We start from the raw sequence: 15,641 nt of genomic DNA on the forward strand, positions 1-15,641 counted from the left end.
ATCACTGTCCTTTTCACTGGTTCTACCACCCATACCAACTGCTTCAGTCCTTTTGTCCATTCAGAGGAAAATATGTCTGGTCCTCTCACCCCTTCTGGGATAGGCAACAACTCCAAGTAGAGGGCAACAGCAATTCCAGAGCATGTTCTCTTCCTCCTCTCAGTTCAAATACAAAAAAAAAAAAAATCAGTTCTGACACAACCCTGCCACCAGTGGGAGGTGATATTCTAAAGTACTGAGATAGGTGGTGGTCCATAACATTGGGCTGCTGGGTGCTGCAAAGTTCTACAGCTGGAATTCGCTTCCATCCGTCTCTGGTCTCTTAAGGATCCCCAAAAGAGGGGCAGCATTCTCTTTATATGCTCCTGCACCGTACTGCAGCTGCTTGGGCTAACCCCAGTGCATGTATCAAGCACTATACATTGTGAACCGCCCGAAAATCTTTTGATGAAGGGTGGTATATAAATCTAATAAATAAAATAAGGTGGACTTCTTTGCTGCAGCTGAGACAGCTTTGGGGAAGTGTGTCCTACAACATACTGTCCCTAACAGGTAGCCAGCCTTTTATTAATGTCCAACCCTACATGGGTCAGCTTGGGTATGGCCCACATGATGTCATGATACACAAGAGAAAAGTTACCATTGGTACTTACCTGTGAAGGTTCTTTTTCATACATATAACATGATACCAGGACATCACCCTATTGTGGTTATACTGGCTGCCTAACTCCTTCTGTTAAAATTTCTGAAACTTGCCAGTTTTTCCCACATTCCAGTTTTCTCTAGGCAGATACTGTTGCATGTTTGCCTTTTGTGTTTGCTGTTTGCTTCTTGCTTCTTGTATACATGGCTTATCTGCGTACAATTGGCTGTGTATACAACAAAGCACCAGAAGCCTCTTCAAATTGAGCAGCAATTTCTGCCTTCAACCACTTGGTGGAGCTCACATCTCACCTGATTTCATGATATGCATGAAAAATAACAATTCACAGGTCAGTACTAATGGTCTCATTTATTAGTATTATTCCGAATCCTGTGGATATATTCTAGACAAAAATATGATGATTTTATGTAAATTTCAATGGCAAGTGGTTTGAAAATCTGTAAATGAGAGACTTCTTTGGTTTGAGGATTCTGTAGCCCTTTCAGAATTGCAAGGCTCTGATGCCTAATTCTGAATGCATTACATGAAACTCCTACTGATTTAACCATTATCATAATTAGTTTAATTGGTGTATATGTAGGCAAGTTCCCTACTTGCAGTCTAGGGAAGCAATTTCTATGTAGTTTAGGGGAAAACCCATGTACCCAAAGCTTTTATTTAGTGGTCTTTTGCAACAGATTCCAGTTTTGAGGAGGCAGCATGATTTTTAAACTGCAGTTTGCAATTTATGCGTGGAAGCTGCAGTAGAGAAGATATGGAGGGGGGGGCTCTTAACTGAATAGAGAGGTCCGTTATGATTAAATGTTGTCTTTGGACTACAACTACTGTCTTCATCTATTGCTTCCAGAAAAGGCAAATTCATTTTGCAACTAGTTCTGTTGGCTCCCTCCTGTGCTTTCTTAAACACTTGCCTAACTAGTAGTCTACACAAATGTGAACTGCATCAAAATGAAATGTTCTTGCTCGTGGTTCCAGTCAGGCTGCCATGACCTATTCCAAGATACCATACTCTGTGAGGTGTGTTGCGGGGGTGGGGGGAGAGTAATCTTCATGTGCCTGCATTTTATGATATGAATAACTATTAGCGGTTTTTGCTAAGTTTCGTGTGTTCTTCACAGGAGAAGAGCTGTGTACTGACCTCATGTCAGATTGTTCCTTGGATTGTGCCTTTGGCTTCCAGACTGACGTCCACAACTGTAAGACCTGCCAGTGCCGCCCACGACCTAAGAAATGCAAACCCATAGTATGTGACAAGTACTGTCCATTTGGATACTTGTACGTATTCTTACTTTTAAAACATACTTATCACAATCCATAAACAAATAATACTGTGTAGAGCCCACTAACATTGTTCTATGTATTATAGGAAAACATGTAGCAAGCACAGTATGTAATAGACTCAGAAGTACATATCAACATGGATAGCTTTGAATGTACCGTATTTTTTGCTCTATAAGACTCACTTTTTCCCTCCTAAAAAGTAAGGGGAAATGTGTGTGCGTCTTATGGAGTGAATGCAGGCTGTGCAGCTATCCCAGAAGCCAGAACAGCAAGAGGGATTGCTGCTTTCACTGTGCAGTGATCCCTCTTGCTGTTCTGGCTTCTGAGATTCAGAATATTTTTTTCCTTGTTTTCCTCCTTCAAAAACTAGGTGCGTCTTGTGGTCTGGTGCGTCTTATAGAGCGAAAAATACGGTGTATACATTTACAAATGCTTTTGATTACCTAGAAATGGCAAAAAATGATACTATAAAAAGAGAAAATTAGAACTTGAGAAGTATTTTCTTACTATCCCACCTCCTGTGGCCAGCTGAAATTGATGTGTGGTTTACTGAACAGTTGTTTGAGGAGCACTACTGAAGCGTCATCAGGAGAAATAGTTTGTGTGAATTTAGCCAAAAGAAAAACTTCTGCCAAATTCTGCTTAGCAAAGTACCCCAATACCCCTTCTTAATGATATTTGGTCTTCACTGAGCACTTTTATCTCCTCCATCAGCCTAGCGGTGGGTATGTCCACCTGTTTTGACTATGCTCACCCATGGCGTGTGGCCCCTGGACGTTTGTCCACAAGGGAATGTCATGCTGTGACTGAAAAAGATTCTTTACCCCTGCTTTACGATATTCCAGCCTTGATGGATCATGGATTATTATGGCCAGATCCTCTCTCCCCAAGATGGGACCTAGCTGGGCACTTACAAGCTACCAAATCTCATCCTTAAGTGTGACTCCAATCAATTTGTGATCCCAATTTGTACCGCCTGAGCAGATAAGCAGGATTCTTGGAACTGTGATGCCAAGCACCTGAGTGCTTGGCCCTTGCCTTTAAGGCAGCCAGAGGCGATTACATAAAGGTAGTGGTCAGTGCCTCCTTAGACTGATGGAGAATATAGCTCCACAATCTACAACAAGGCTGTTGTAAAACTTTGTTGAAGAAACTATTTCTAAGTCACAACATTTTGGACAACTTACAGACAGTCTCCCATAATCTCTTTTGAGACAAGGTGCTTGGTGCATGTGGTCGCAGCTCAATTCAAGGGATTCCTGGATGTTAGAAATTATCTAAATTAATTCAGTCCAGCCTCAAGTTCAGTTTCAGGATGGAGAGAAGTCATTATCACCTTGTTTGATATATTGATGAGGAACTGGCCGGTGGGGGGGGGGGTAGGCTGTTGGTTCTGCTGGACTTCTCTTCAGCTTTCACTACCATCACCATTATAAGTTTCCAGGTTGCCTGGTTGGGATAGGACTTGGGTGCACTTTGCTGCAGTGGCTCCTGGTCCTTCCCAGAGGGACAAACCAAAAGGAACTACTGTGGAACTACTTTTAGTTGCTTCACTGCTGGTCTGTGGTGTTTCCACGTGGTTCCATCTTGTTCCTCTGTATTATTCAATATACGTGTGAAACCACTGGGAGAGCTCAGCCAATGATTTGGAGTGTTGTGTCATCAATAAATAGATGAGACCCAGCTCTAGTTCTCTTTTCCATTTGTGTCTACAGAAGCTGGTGAAATTTAACCATTGGGTCAGACTCTGTACTGGTGCCCCATCTGGTGGATAAGATGATGTCTGCACTTGTACTTTTGAATAAAGACTGATGCATCTTGCATATTCCTACATGAAATGAGTTTCTTAGTTTCTTCTTCTGAACTCAGAAAGAAGACAAGGCCACAGCCAAAATCTTACTGAAATTGTAATAGTTTAGACAAGAATTACTTTTTCTCTGTTCTGAGATAGCCTGGATAGCTCAGTTGGTTAGAGCGTGGTGCTAATGATGCCAAGGTTGCAGCTTTGATCCCCATATGGACCAGCTGCATATTCCTGCATTAAAGGGGATTGGGACTAGATGGTCCTCAGGGTCCCTCCCAACTCTACCATTCTATGAACAGGAGTAGCTGTGCCAAGCTCTATTAAAAAATGACATAGGAAAAGACATATCTTTCTTAAGTTACCTATAAGTTTCTGTGGCTGCTACTAGTGTCAGCACACACTTCTAAGTGTTGTCAATTCCAATATGGAATTGTAGCTGTTCGCCCAGAGGTCCAGCCAACTGAGTTTCTGAGCACAAGGTTGGCCTAAGTGGTAATGGTTCTTTTAAGGTTTTGGGTAAGCTTACGAGATAGATATGCCAGACCTTTCTAAAATGTTGATTCTGGTATTCATGTGCATCTTTCCTTTCTGATTTCTCATAGTGTTAGATCCTTTTATAAATTTACAGTGCAATCCTTGTACTCCAAAGTATGTTCCACTTTGTGTCGCTCCATAGTAAATGTTTTTAAAATCATAATCTTAGGGCCCAAGTAAATTTTAAACATGCATGCATGGATTTTGTACCTCCTCAAGTCTTTTTTTTTTAAAGTTGCAGTGAGCCCAAATGCAGGTAGAAGGTGATATTCAGCTTAAGTTTTACTCAACATAGACCCATTAAAATTAATGTGCATGACTTAACTTGGGTCCATTAATTTCAGTAGGTCTATTCAGAGTTTGCAGGGGAATGAGCTATAAACTTTTCTTGATGTCATTTTCCCAGCTAAAATCCCATACAGAGAATCCCATACAGAGTGCTTTTTTGCCCTAGAAAGAAAGAAAACACCTTTTGAAGTGGGGTGGTCAGTTTTTGTTGTGAAAACACTACAGCAGGAATATGGAATGTCTGGCACACAGGACAATCTTGGCCCACCTGGAAGTCCAGGTTACGGTAGCTTGTGAGGCCATATCCCCCAAACCATGGTCACCTGTCCATCAGCTGACAACCCCATCCTGTGGGGAATGTGTTAGCAAAACCAGCCCCTTCAGCCAGCAGAATTTAACCATCACTCGTCAGCTAGAACAGAGGGTTCTGTTCTGGGTGTTATTTTGCCAGCTTATTCCCTGGGGAATGCACTGGGGAATGAGATTCCTGTATTGAGCAGGAAGGTCTGATGAGCAGACAGTTCAGTCCTGCTGGATGCTGCTTTAGCATCACATCCCGACAGGCACTGCAATGGTGAAGCACAACCCTTTCCCCCACGGGGGTGGGAGCGACCACCTATCAGTCACCTGATGTCTCTGTGACATCATGTTTGGCCAGTGGTCACAGGATATCTGACCCGCCAAGTCAAAAGTGTTCCACACTCCTGCTCTATAGGAGAAGGGTTACCACCACCATAGTTTCAGTCCTGAGGTGGGGGAAGCTGTCATTTTCTTTAAAAGTTATAAAAGATTGCAAGTAATCAAAAACTTGTAATCTTGTTTACACAATTGTTGTCCAGTTTTGTTCTGTTTCTTTGCCTATGAGATGGAGAAGAGTTCATAATGTTCTGTAATTTATAGGTGTTTTTATATGCACACCGAAACAGTAGTTCCTAAGTGATGTTATAAACAGGACCTTGCTGCAAGCCATCTCACAATACAAACAAAAGGCTTAAATTTCTTTTACAAGGTTTTTTTTCCTTTTTGTTTCACTCCCTTTGAGAACAGAATTATAATTAAATAACTTTCAACATTTGTCATTTGGGGGGGGGGGGAATTGCAGTAATTACAAATGTTTAGACTGATTTTTAAAGTATAACTAATCAAAGTATATATCTTTTTAAATCGTGTAGGAAGAACAAACATGGTTGTGAAATTTGCCGCTGTAAAAAATGCCCAGAACTTTCATGTGGTAAGATTTGTCCAATGGGCTACCAGCAAAACAATCAAGGATGCCTTGTCTGCAAATGTACAGGTAGACTCAACTCCTTCAGAGCTGTTTCTTTCCAACCCATTTTGATATTAAGGGAAATGTATATTTCAGTAATGTGTCTTGAAAGCGAGTCCCATCTAACCCCAACTATAATAATGATGATGATGATGATGATGATAATGATAATAGGAATTTGAAAATGAAAAGTTGAACAAGCAGATTGAATTTTTGCTTATTTTATTCAATCTAAAAAAAACTCTGTATAGTATCATATTCTTAAAAAGTGGGGGTTTTTTAACCTACAGTTAAAAGATCACTGTACATTATAGGTGTCAGTTATTTGAAAAATGGCCAATTATTTGTAATGGATCCATTATGCACCCTTATCCAGAGCATCTATGTAGATATAGAGCTCTTAAGTGCATGTGTTTCCCTGGAAAGATCTAATTGGCATTCAGAGGAATGGACACATGGATCTTCATTTCTCTTGAACTGACCACGGAAGCCCTTGTGATGTGAGCATCACTCAAGGAAATTATCAGGACCAGGATATTGGTCCTTAGTGTAAGATACCAGTTCTCAGTAGGAAACAGTGGTATAAAACAGATCTGTACAACCCTGTAATACCTAGCATACTACTACTACTACTTATTATTATTATTATTCTTTTCTTTCTTTCTTTCTTTCTTTCTTTCTTTCTTTCTTTCTTTCTTTCTTTCTTTCTTTCTTTCTTTCCCACCCATCTGGCTGGGTTTCCCCAGCCACTCTGGGCAGCTGTTGGCTAGGTAGATGTTAAACAGAAGGAGAGGAGGCAATGAGTAACTGTTCTCCAGACTTCAATACCCAAAATAGTTGGGAAATGTTCACAATCTTCAGTTAGATCGCTCTCCCATGCATTCTAAAAGATAGTATTGTCCTTCACAGAGCCAGCTTTTGGTGGATACATCCAGGAGAATACTACTATATGAATGCAGTGTTTGAATATTCTTCTGTTACCAACTTTTGAAAAAATAAACCTACAGATCTCTTTCTAGTTCTTTGAGTTTGTTCCCATTAACTATAAAATGCTCTGTATGTGTGCCCTTCAGCATTCTGCTGCATATTAGAAATCTATGCTATACATAGCCGCTCAGTCTGAACATTTTACTAAGTTGCTACAACAAATACAAGAGAAGATTTAGCTGTCGGTTGTTATTACCATCCTATTGATGCACTGGTTGTTGTTTTTTTAAAAAACTCATACAGAGATACCAGCTTCTGTAATGCCACCAGCGAAGGCAGGTTCTTGCTTGTCAGTGGATGGGCACCGTCATGAAAATGAAGAAAGTTGGCATGATGGCTGCCGTGAATGCTACTGTCATAATGGACGGGAGATGTGTGCTTTGATCACCTGCTCTGTACCGAACTGTGGCAACCCCACCATACATCCAGGGCAATGTTGCCCATCATGTCCAGGTACCATTTTGTGTTCCCTATTGGGCTATAAAGCACACCTTGCTTTCTGTCTGCATCTCTTTTTCTCCTTTTGGAGGAAAATTGAACAGTAAAGACAAAGTATTTTGTCTCCATATAATTCTGCCTTGACCTTTGTAACTTAACAATTGACACTAAGTTTATATATCACAAATGTTCAGTTTTAGCCATAAAATATATTGCCTAGTATTTTTTCTGAGTACTGTTAGCATTTTTATTTAATGCAGACAAATAAAGTCTTGAGAGCAGAAGGAAGGAGGTGTATTTCAGCATTTAGCAGTTTTTATTTCCAATAAAGGGGGAGGGGAGTAGAATTCTCTAAATTTTAGATGCACTTACTGTGAGGCAGACAGCATATTTCTCAAATTCTGTCCCAGTTGCTGCCAACCTGTCAGTGACTTTTGAATCCAATTTATTAGTTGAGTTAGTATTTTTTCTTACTGCATATGTTCACCTATTTCATACTCTATGCACAGAGTTCACCCTGATGTGGCAAGGAAACTAACCCAAACATCACTACAAACTATTGCTTTTTCTTGAATCATAACAGAATCTGAATCGCTGTGTGTATGTGTTAGCCTGTGCCTAAAGCAGTGATGGCTAACTGCAACTCTCATTATACTTGACCATTGGAGCACTGGAATACAAATTTGTATTCAAGCCCAGAATTTAGGTCAGGGTTTGAATACTAATCTGTATATTTCATTTTCACGCTGTGTTCATTTTCACATGTATACCTTGCAAGCAGCTATCAGGTGTGCCAAAAGCACATTAAGCATTATGGGGGACAATTTTAAAGTGTTGGGTTTAGCAAGTTTTCTGTGCTCTGTTTCAAGGTTATAAGTAGCATGCAAGAGTCTAGTTGCTGCCCACTGTGGTTTTATAGTGAAAGGGAAAAAGTAGCATGAAAAATTATGGACAAAAGTAGATCACTGGAGATGAGAGGGTTAGGCTTTCTAGGAAACATGGTTATTCCGTGTGACCTGACTCAGAAATCAGAAGTAAGTAAGGAATCTCCTATTTCCCTCCTTGCATATAAAAGTCTTGTGCAGGACAGTATTGAAACGCTTGACCCAGGGAAAGGGGGAGGTGTTGTGAGAAAGCTCAGTCGATTTTTCTGTCAAGGATTGATTTGTAGGTTTTAAATTTAGCCCTGGTTTGATCTTTTGTTTTGCCCCTAAGCTACTTTGGATGGGCATTTGTCCAGAAACATGATCTAAAAAACACATTTTCTTAATAGTCATTTACTGTTGTGATCTTGATATATTGCTAATAATTCTCTCAAACTTCGAAGGTCAGTTGTGTAAGGGAAAAGGACCGAGGACAGCTATGTTATTGGTATTCTAAAGTTGTTGTGAGACTGGTAGCCATGGTAACATTCTGTGCCTCGTTTTACATTTATTTATATGGAATATTCATTACTGGTGATTTGTAGTTAGTTTAAATTTCCTTGGCTCTGTCACATATGAGATAGCATGCGGAAAAATAGTGTCACTCAATCGCACTGCTGATGAAATACAGGAAACTGGGTTTTTAACATAATAATGTTGTACTATATTATTTTTTTTACATGTTATCTATGCATAAACAAGTTCATAAATCTATTGTTGCAAAACTTAATGTGTTGCTTGAATTCCGCAGAGTCTAATTTTCTGTTACTTTGTTTTGGGGTTCTTTTCCCCCCTTCAGATGAATCCCTTGTGCAGAAGCCGGAACTCAGTGGTCCAACCATCTGCTATGTTCCAGGAGGAGAGTATTTTTTGGAAGGAGATACGTGGAATATTGATACTTGTACACAGTGCACATGTCATAATGCACGAGTTTTATGTGACACGGAAGTCTGCCCACCTCTTCTTTGTCGGAACCCCTCCCGTACTCAGGACTCATGTTGTCCACAGTGCCCAGGTGAGCATTACCTTCCAGGTTTCAGCATACACTTCCCAGTTGTTTGTTCTCTCTGTGCAGGATGCTGTTCTAAAATATGATACTTATTCCCCGTTAAAGTGTGCAAGAAGTAAGCTAAACTGACAATTATTGAACAAAAGTCTGTGAAGCTAGAAGAGTGTTTAGTAGGGCTGAAAGCTCTGATACAAATAGCGTAACCTGTGGCTAACAGGAAGTATGAGAGTCAGCATGCAGATATTCAGTCATAAATCAAGATGTTCTTAACAAGAATTACTGAAAAGTTATTGGCTTAATTAGACATTCATATACTGTGATGCAGAATTTTTACTATGGGTTGTTCTAGAGCCTACATTCTGACAAAATGAATTTTCATTAGTATATTTGTACAATTCATTATTTGAAAGCACAGTGCTAATACTAGATTATATCCAGGAATGTCGCCCCCTTCATACAAGGACTTTGACTTGCTCAACAGAACTTCTCTTCCCCCTCCCTGTGCACCCCACCCCCTGACCTGCTGTAGGTGGTGGGGGTGCATGGTGGGAGGGGAGGTGCAATTGTGCAAGCAAAAGTCCTTGCATGAACAGGAAAGCTTCATTGGATACAACTCACTATTTATAACTCTTATCAAAACAGGTATTAAAATGTGTTTTCCTGAAAAAGTGTTGTAAACAGCATCAGTGATGGGCTTCTTAATCCAGCAAAAATTCACTTCAGACTTAAGTCCTCGTTTTTTTAAAAAAAAGTTTTAATTTTAATTAAATTGTAACTTTAAATACAAATAAAATAAAATTACGGATGAGTTTTCTGTTCCTGCCAAGTTGCTCCTTTGGCTTTGTGAGTCTCACTACTGTTGATTAAGCATACCCCAGAAGTAGTGTAGCCTTTGTATTCGGGGAAGGTATATGTGGATCAACTTCCTGATGGGCATGACTAAATTAACAGCTAGCTGTACTTTCTCATAATGCTATCTCAAAGTTGTACCTCTTTTTCTCCAGATGCAAGTCTATAGTGATATAAGAATGAGGGAACTGTGTGATAGGTAAAGTTGCCAAAATTCAGAAATCTTTCATGGCTTGTATATACTTTGTATCACAAAAAACTGTGCAGATAAGCCTTTAAATAAAAATTACACTATGAAAGATAGGAGATCATCTGTTGAGAACTAAATTGCTCACCAAAGTCATTTCCTAGATTTTGCCTGAGTGGACTGGAGGACATTCATTTAACAGGATGACTCCTCCTACTGGTTTGGATAGCGAGGGCCTTGCAAGTCTTGATTGCTTACTTGCATGCTTATATTTTTAGATGAGCCGGTTCAGCCTTCCTTGTCAAGCAACGAGAGCATGCCCAGCTACTGCAAAAATGATGATGGTGATATTTTCCTGACTGCTGAATCCTGGAAGCCCAATGTTTGTACCAGTTGCATTTGCATGGATGGTGAAATCAGCTGCTATTCTGAGTCTTGCCCTCCAGTATCTTGTGACAGACCTGTTTTGAGAAAGGGACAGTGTTGTCCTTATTGTATAGGTAAGTTCTGAAAAGGGGAAAGAAGGATGTGGTAGGAGGGCTTTTTCAGTTACTCCATGTCATGGTGTCTTCTCACTTTTTACCTTCTTTGACTTCTATGCTTTATTTCTGGTGTATCCTGCTGTTTCTGCTGAGAACAGTGATACTATTTTTATTAATACTATTAGCAGATATATTTTTATGTATGTCATCTTCTAACATGAAAGTATTTCAAAGGATTGAGAATGTGTTGTTGCATTTTGGGCCAAAATAGGTTCTTATTTTCAACGGTCCAGAATCCAGCCATAATGAGTCATGCCTTGCTCCCACTAAAAGCAGTGGAACTTGACTTAACCGAAAACTGTATTTCATTGGTGTCAGTGGAGCTGAAGGGTGCATCTAGACATTAAAGGGGGTTGGTTGGTTGGTTGGTTGGTTGGTTGGTTGGTTGGCTTTTAATGCAGTGGCATTATCCTTTAATCTCTTATTTTAAACTTTATTTAGTAAAGCTGCAAAAAGATCATCTTTAGCTATTAAGAGGACCCTCTTCTGTCTAGAAACAGATTTAATTTATAATAACTATTGCCCCCACCCCAGCATACAAATAATTACATATGCAAATACCCCTATTTTTGGCAGCACTGCACATTGAAACAGTGTGTTGTTGTTTTTTTGATCCCACTCATCCTGGCACAGTCCATGGTTCCATACCATGCATTTGGCTTTCGTTTGTTGTCAACAGCATAAAATTACTGTGCAGAAGAGAGACCAGATGCGCATAAAAATGCCTTCCTCAGCAGTGAACCTTGGGAACAGCCAGTGTTTTTCATGCCTTCAGTATGGCAGGTGTATATTCAAAAGACCAAGATTCTGAACAGATGTTTTAACAGATAGGTGAAGGTTGTGGCTGGGTGCTTGATGGGATTTTTTAACGTCAAGACTCCAGGACAGCCTTCCCCAACCTAGTGTCATCCACAAGTTTTAAATTAAATCTCCCATCATCTCGGACCATTGGCCATGCTGAGGCTGATGGCACTTGTAGTCCAAAATATCTAGGGGTCATTTGGCTGATATTTTAACCCCATCACATCTGTAATATGCCTCAGGTTATTGTGTTTCTTCAACACCCCTCTTCCACTGGGGTCTCCCCACACTACATAGAAGTCAATACCCAAATCATGCCATCCTAGTTGTTCACTGTAGAGTAATCCCCTAAACCTGGATACTGAAATATTTCCTCAGAAATTTCTGAATAGGGAAGATCATAGAAATGATCCAGTAACCCAGAAATGTATGAACCATGATATAAGGATAAAATGAAGGAATCATGTGCACCCCAGCGAGCATCTTGGAAGAAAGTTAGAATTAAAATGTAAAGTCACTGATTTTAGCAATTTAGGGTTGTGACAGCAGTGCAGGAAAGGGCATGCTGTCACACAATGGCTGTGAGACCATATTGGCATCCATTGCCCACTTCTTGCCCTCGGAACATACCATTCCCACTGGGGGGAACCTTACATAAACCTCCCAGCAGCTAGTGGGATGCCAAAAGATCACCTAAGCCAAATACCCCAGCCCAGAATAAGAGTGGTTTTGGTTTGCTTTGTTAGAGAAGTTTCATGCATCTCTGCTTTAGTTTCTGAAACTTTTAAAATATAATTAAACAATAGTTGCATTAAGCACAGAAATATATAGTTTTTATTTTGAATTTCGTTGGAAACCAAGAGAAATAAGAACTGTGGACTTATTTTACTTAAGGTAGCTTAAGTAAAACCAGTGTTGGTTTTAGCATAATGACTCTATTAATAATTTTTTCCAGTACATTTAAGTCTTTCCACTGCTTATCAGGGTATACCTGCTTATCAGGTGTAAGGCAGACTGTTATTACCATTTGACAGAGGAGGAATTAATGCAGAAAAAGGAGACTAACCTAATGACTTCATAACTAACTGAGCAAAGGTTTTAACTCTAATTTTGCTGGTTAGTATTGATACTCCAGTCACAACACCACATTAAATAGATACATTATCTATTTTATAAACTGAAAAATGTTAACACAAAAAATGTTTTAATTTCTCACTAACTGGAAAAGTTGAAGAGAACAATTCAGATCTCAGGAGATCTGCAAAATTTATTTGATTCCTTTCTCCTAACGGAACTTCAGTACCTGCTATATATTATTTGATTAGCAGTAAACAGATGCTTCCAGCCAAGAGCAGAATGTCAACCTGCCACGCAATGAGGACAACAAATCATCTAGTCCCAAGGCAGGGTCTATAATCACTTGTTTCTCTTTTTCAATTACTCTGAAATGGCTTTCTAAACTCCCAATTGTGGCAATATTATTTCAACAGAAGACACAACATCAAAGAAGGCAGTGTGTCACTTTAATGGGAAAACATACGCAGATGAAGAGCGTTGGGATATTGATAGCTGCACACACTGCTACTGTCTGCAGGGTCAAACCCTTTGCTCCACAGTCAGTTGCCCTCCTCTTCCTTGTGTGGAGCCCATCAACGTGGAAGGAAGTTGCTGTCCCATGTGTCCAGGTAAGTTACGTTCATATTTATGTTAAGAGTTTATCAGGAATTTTGCACAAGCATAAAATAGATAATCACTTCACCTACACATGCAAATACTATGCAAATCTAGGATTGCAAGATGTACTGGTAACCAAACTGTCTCCTCTGAGACCTTCCCAGCAACTATCTTACAATCTAGCTACTGTATTGAGAAAGATAAGGCGACACCACTGGTATCATTTAGACCAGACACCCCCAACCTGCAGCCCTCCAGATGTTTTGTCCTACAACTCCCGTGATCCCTAGCTAACAGGACCAATGGTCAGCGACGATAGGAATTGTAGTCCAAAACATCTGGGGGGCGAAGGTTCGGGGTGCCTGATTTAGACCGAGGATTAAGTAAACATTTTGTTTTTGTTTCAGATATAATATATCTTGAATCAGGATTTGGAATACAGCAAATGAATATTTTCTTGTTTTCTCTCAGAACAAATAATTCAGCCATTCAAATATGCTTCAATAAACAGAAATGCCTTATTTATTTATATCTATCACAGTTTTTAAGTTATGCTTGTTCTACAGTATTTTATTTGGCCTATTTCAGATGTTAAGTAAACTGTGATTTAACATTAGGTAGCCATAGGTTCACACACTCCCCTACCCATTTTGTCCTCTCAGGCATAACTGTTTGAAAATAAGCTGTAGTTGAACCACAGTTTGCCCTTTTTGGATCTAACAATAAATTACAGCTCCTGTTAAAGAGGAAGCAACTTTCTCAAATCTCCATGCAGCTGTACTGGAGGAAGAGAGAAGAGCACATAAGCCTACGTTTTGTGCCTTTTTCCAGTAGTGATACACTTAGAACAGCCCTTTGTTTAAATTATTTTATTTTTGATGACTCAAAAATTGCCTTCTTGGTCATGTTCAGGAACAACAAATGTGCCAGAAAATATCAAGAAAAACATTAATGAAGTATCAAAAGGTATCTCAAACACTTCTTAGTTTTACTTTGGCCTCATGATAGAAGCAGTAGGTGGACAGGATAGAGTAGAACATTAAGATGCAGAAAATGTAAGGGATGAAGCTTAATGGCTATAAGTTCCTTTGACAATTTTCATTTTTTAATAGAAATGTATGTACCTGAACCTACCAACATTCCAATTGAGAAGACAAATCATAGAGGAGATAATGAACGGGAAGCACCAGTTTGGCCTACACACAGTGAAAATGACATTGTTCATATCCACAGAGGTAAATTGTATTTCATGTCATGAATCAGAGGCTGCTTGGGAAGTTTTTTTGCTCATAAGCACTCTTTGGGGTATTTTAAAAAAACTTTAATCTATGATTAAGAGAACCAGGTTTCACTACAGAGCCTAAGTCCAGTATCTACCGACATGCTACTCTTCTTTTTTCTTCTCTTTTTACATCCAACTACTTAGGAGTTTCTACTTATTGATACAAGCATTGTATGTTTAGTCTACATTCACCCACATCACCTATTGTAGATGCCTTTCCAATCAACCTCATATCTCACATTTGTCTTATAGCAATAAGACAATAGGACTAGCCTCTAAATTCATGTGGTTTCATGAGATTAAAACAACCTGAGGCAAAGCAGATAATAAACACAAGGATTATTTCTTTTGGGGTAATCAGTGTAGTTGGTGCATTAAAAAACAAAAACTTCAAGCAATTCCTTTATTCCCCCCCCAAAAAAAAAATCTAGGTGTGTCCTATGGGCCGGTGCGTCCTATAGGGCGAAAAATACGGTATGTTGGATTCGAACATTATGGATTTTACCAGAATCAGTTCCCTTCCATGTCTTCAATAGGATGTTTTAGTGCCATGGAAATATTTCATGCATTCTACTGTAATTTCTACTGTAATTTTATAGTACTCTTTCACTTTGTTGTTACATGTCATATTATTATGTAAGATAATGCATATCCAGGGTAACTTGATAGGGTAAAGTGTAGAATTCTTGTTACTCAAGGTAGCAGTTAGGGTGTTTTGTCTTGGGATTTTAAAAATAGTGGCATGATGGAGCTTGTCTGCTACTCTGTAAGTGGTGTTATTTAATTGTTCATTGCCAACATGCTTATTCACACCTTTCAGATATGGGTCATCTTCAGGGGGATTATAGAGAAACCAGAGGATCGCAACCAAGTACAGAGGCATCTCTTAGTTCTCTTGCCTGGGTGACAGTGCCCATCATGACAGCTCTCGTTCTTATAATAGCACTTCTACTTATCAATCAGAAAAAGCAGTGGATACCAGTGTCCTGCTACAGAGCACCAACAAAGGTAAATGGAGTTCATATATTTAGGCATTAAACCATCTTTCTTGTACTGCATTTGGTATAAACAGGTAGCATGATTTCTTGAATTGGCTAACAAAGTTGAACAA

At 39.4% G+C, this 15,641-nt stretch overlaps 1 protein-coding gene across 2 annotated transcripts in view; it reads left to right on the forward strand.

Moving 5' to 3' along the window:
* The window catches only part of CRIM1 (cysteine rich transmembrane BMP regulator 1), a 128,871-nt gene that overhangs the window by 109,213 nt on the left and 4,017 nt on the right, over nt 1-15,641 (forward strand). For both annotated transcript variants that reach the window (XM_083496818.1, XM_083496819.1), the window contains 8 exons: nt 1,783-1,939; nt 5,744-5,865; nt 7,069-7,278; nt 8,986-9,201; nt 10,510-10,731; nt 13,065-13,259; nt 14,361-14,483; nt 15,351-15,538. In XM_083496818.1, the coding sequence (XP_083352944.1) occupies nt 1,783-1,939; nt 5,744-5,865; nt 7,069-7,278; nt 8,986-9,201; nt 10,510-10,731; nt 13,065-13,259; nt 14,361-14,483; nt 15,351-15,538 (1,433 nt within the window). The remainder of the gene's footprint in view (nt 1-1,782; nt 1,940-5,743; nt 5,866-7,068; nt 7,279-8,985; nt 9,202-10,509; nt 10,732-13,064; nt 13,260-14,360; nt 14,484-15,350; nt 15,539-15,641) is intronic.

Source organism: Podarcis liolepis, assembly GCF_965112155.1.
Source record: "Podarcis liolepis genome assembly, chromosome: 3".
NCBI classification, from domain to species: Eukaryota; Metazoa; Chordata; class Lepidosauria; order Squamata; family Lacertidae; genus Podarcis; species Podarcis liolepis.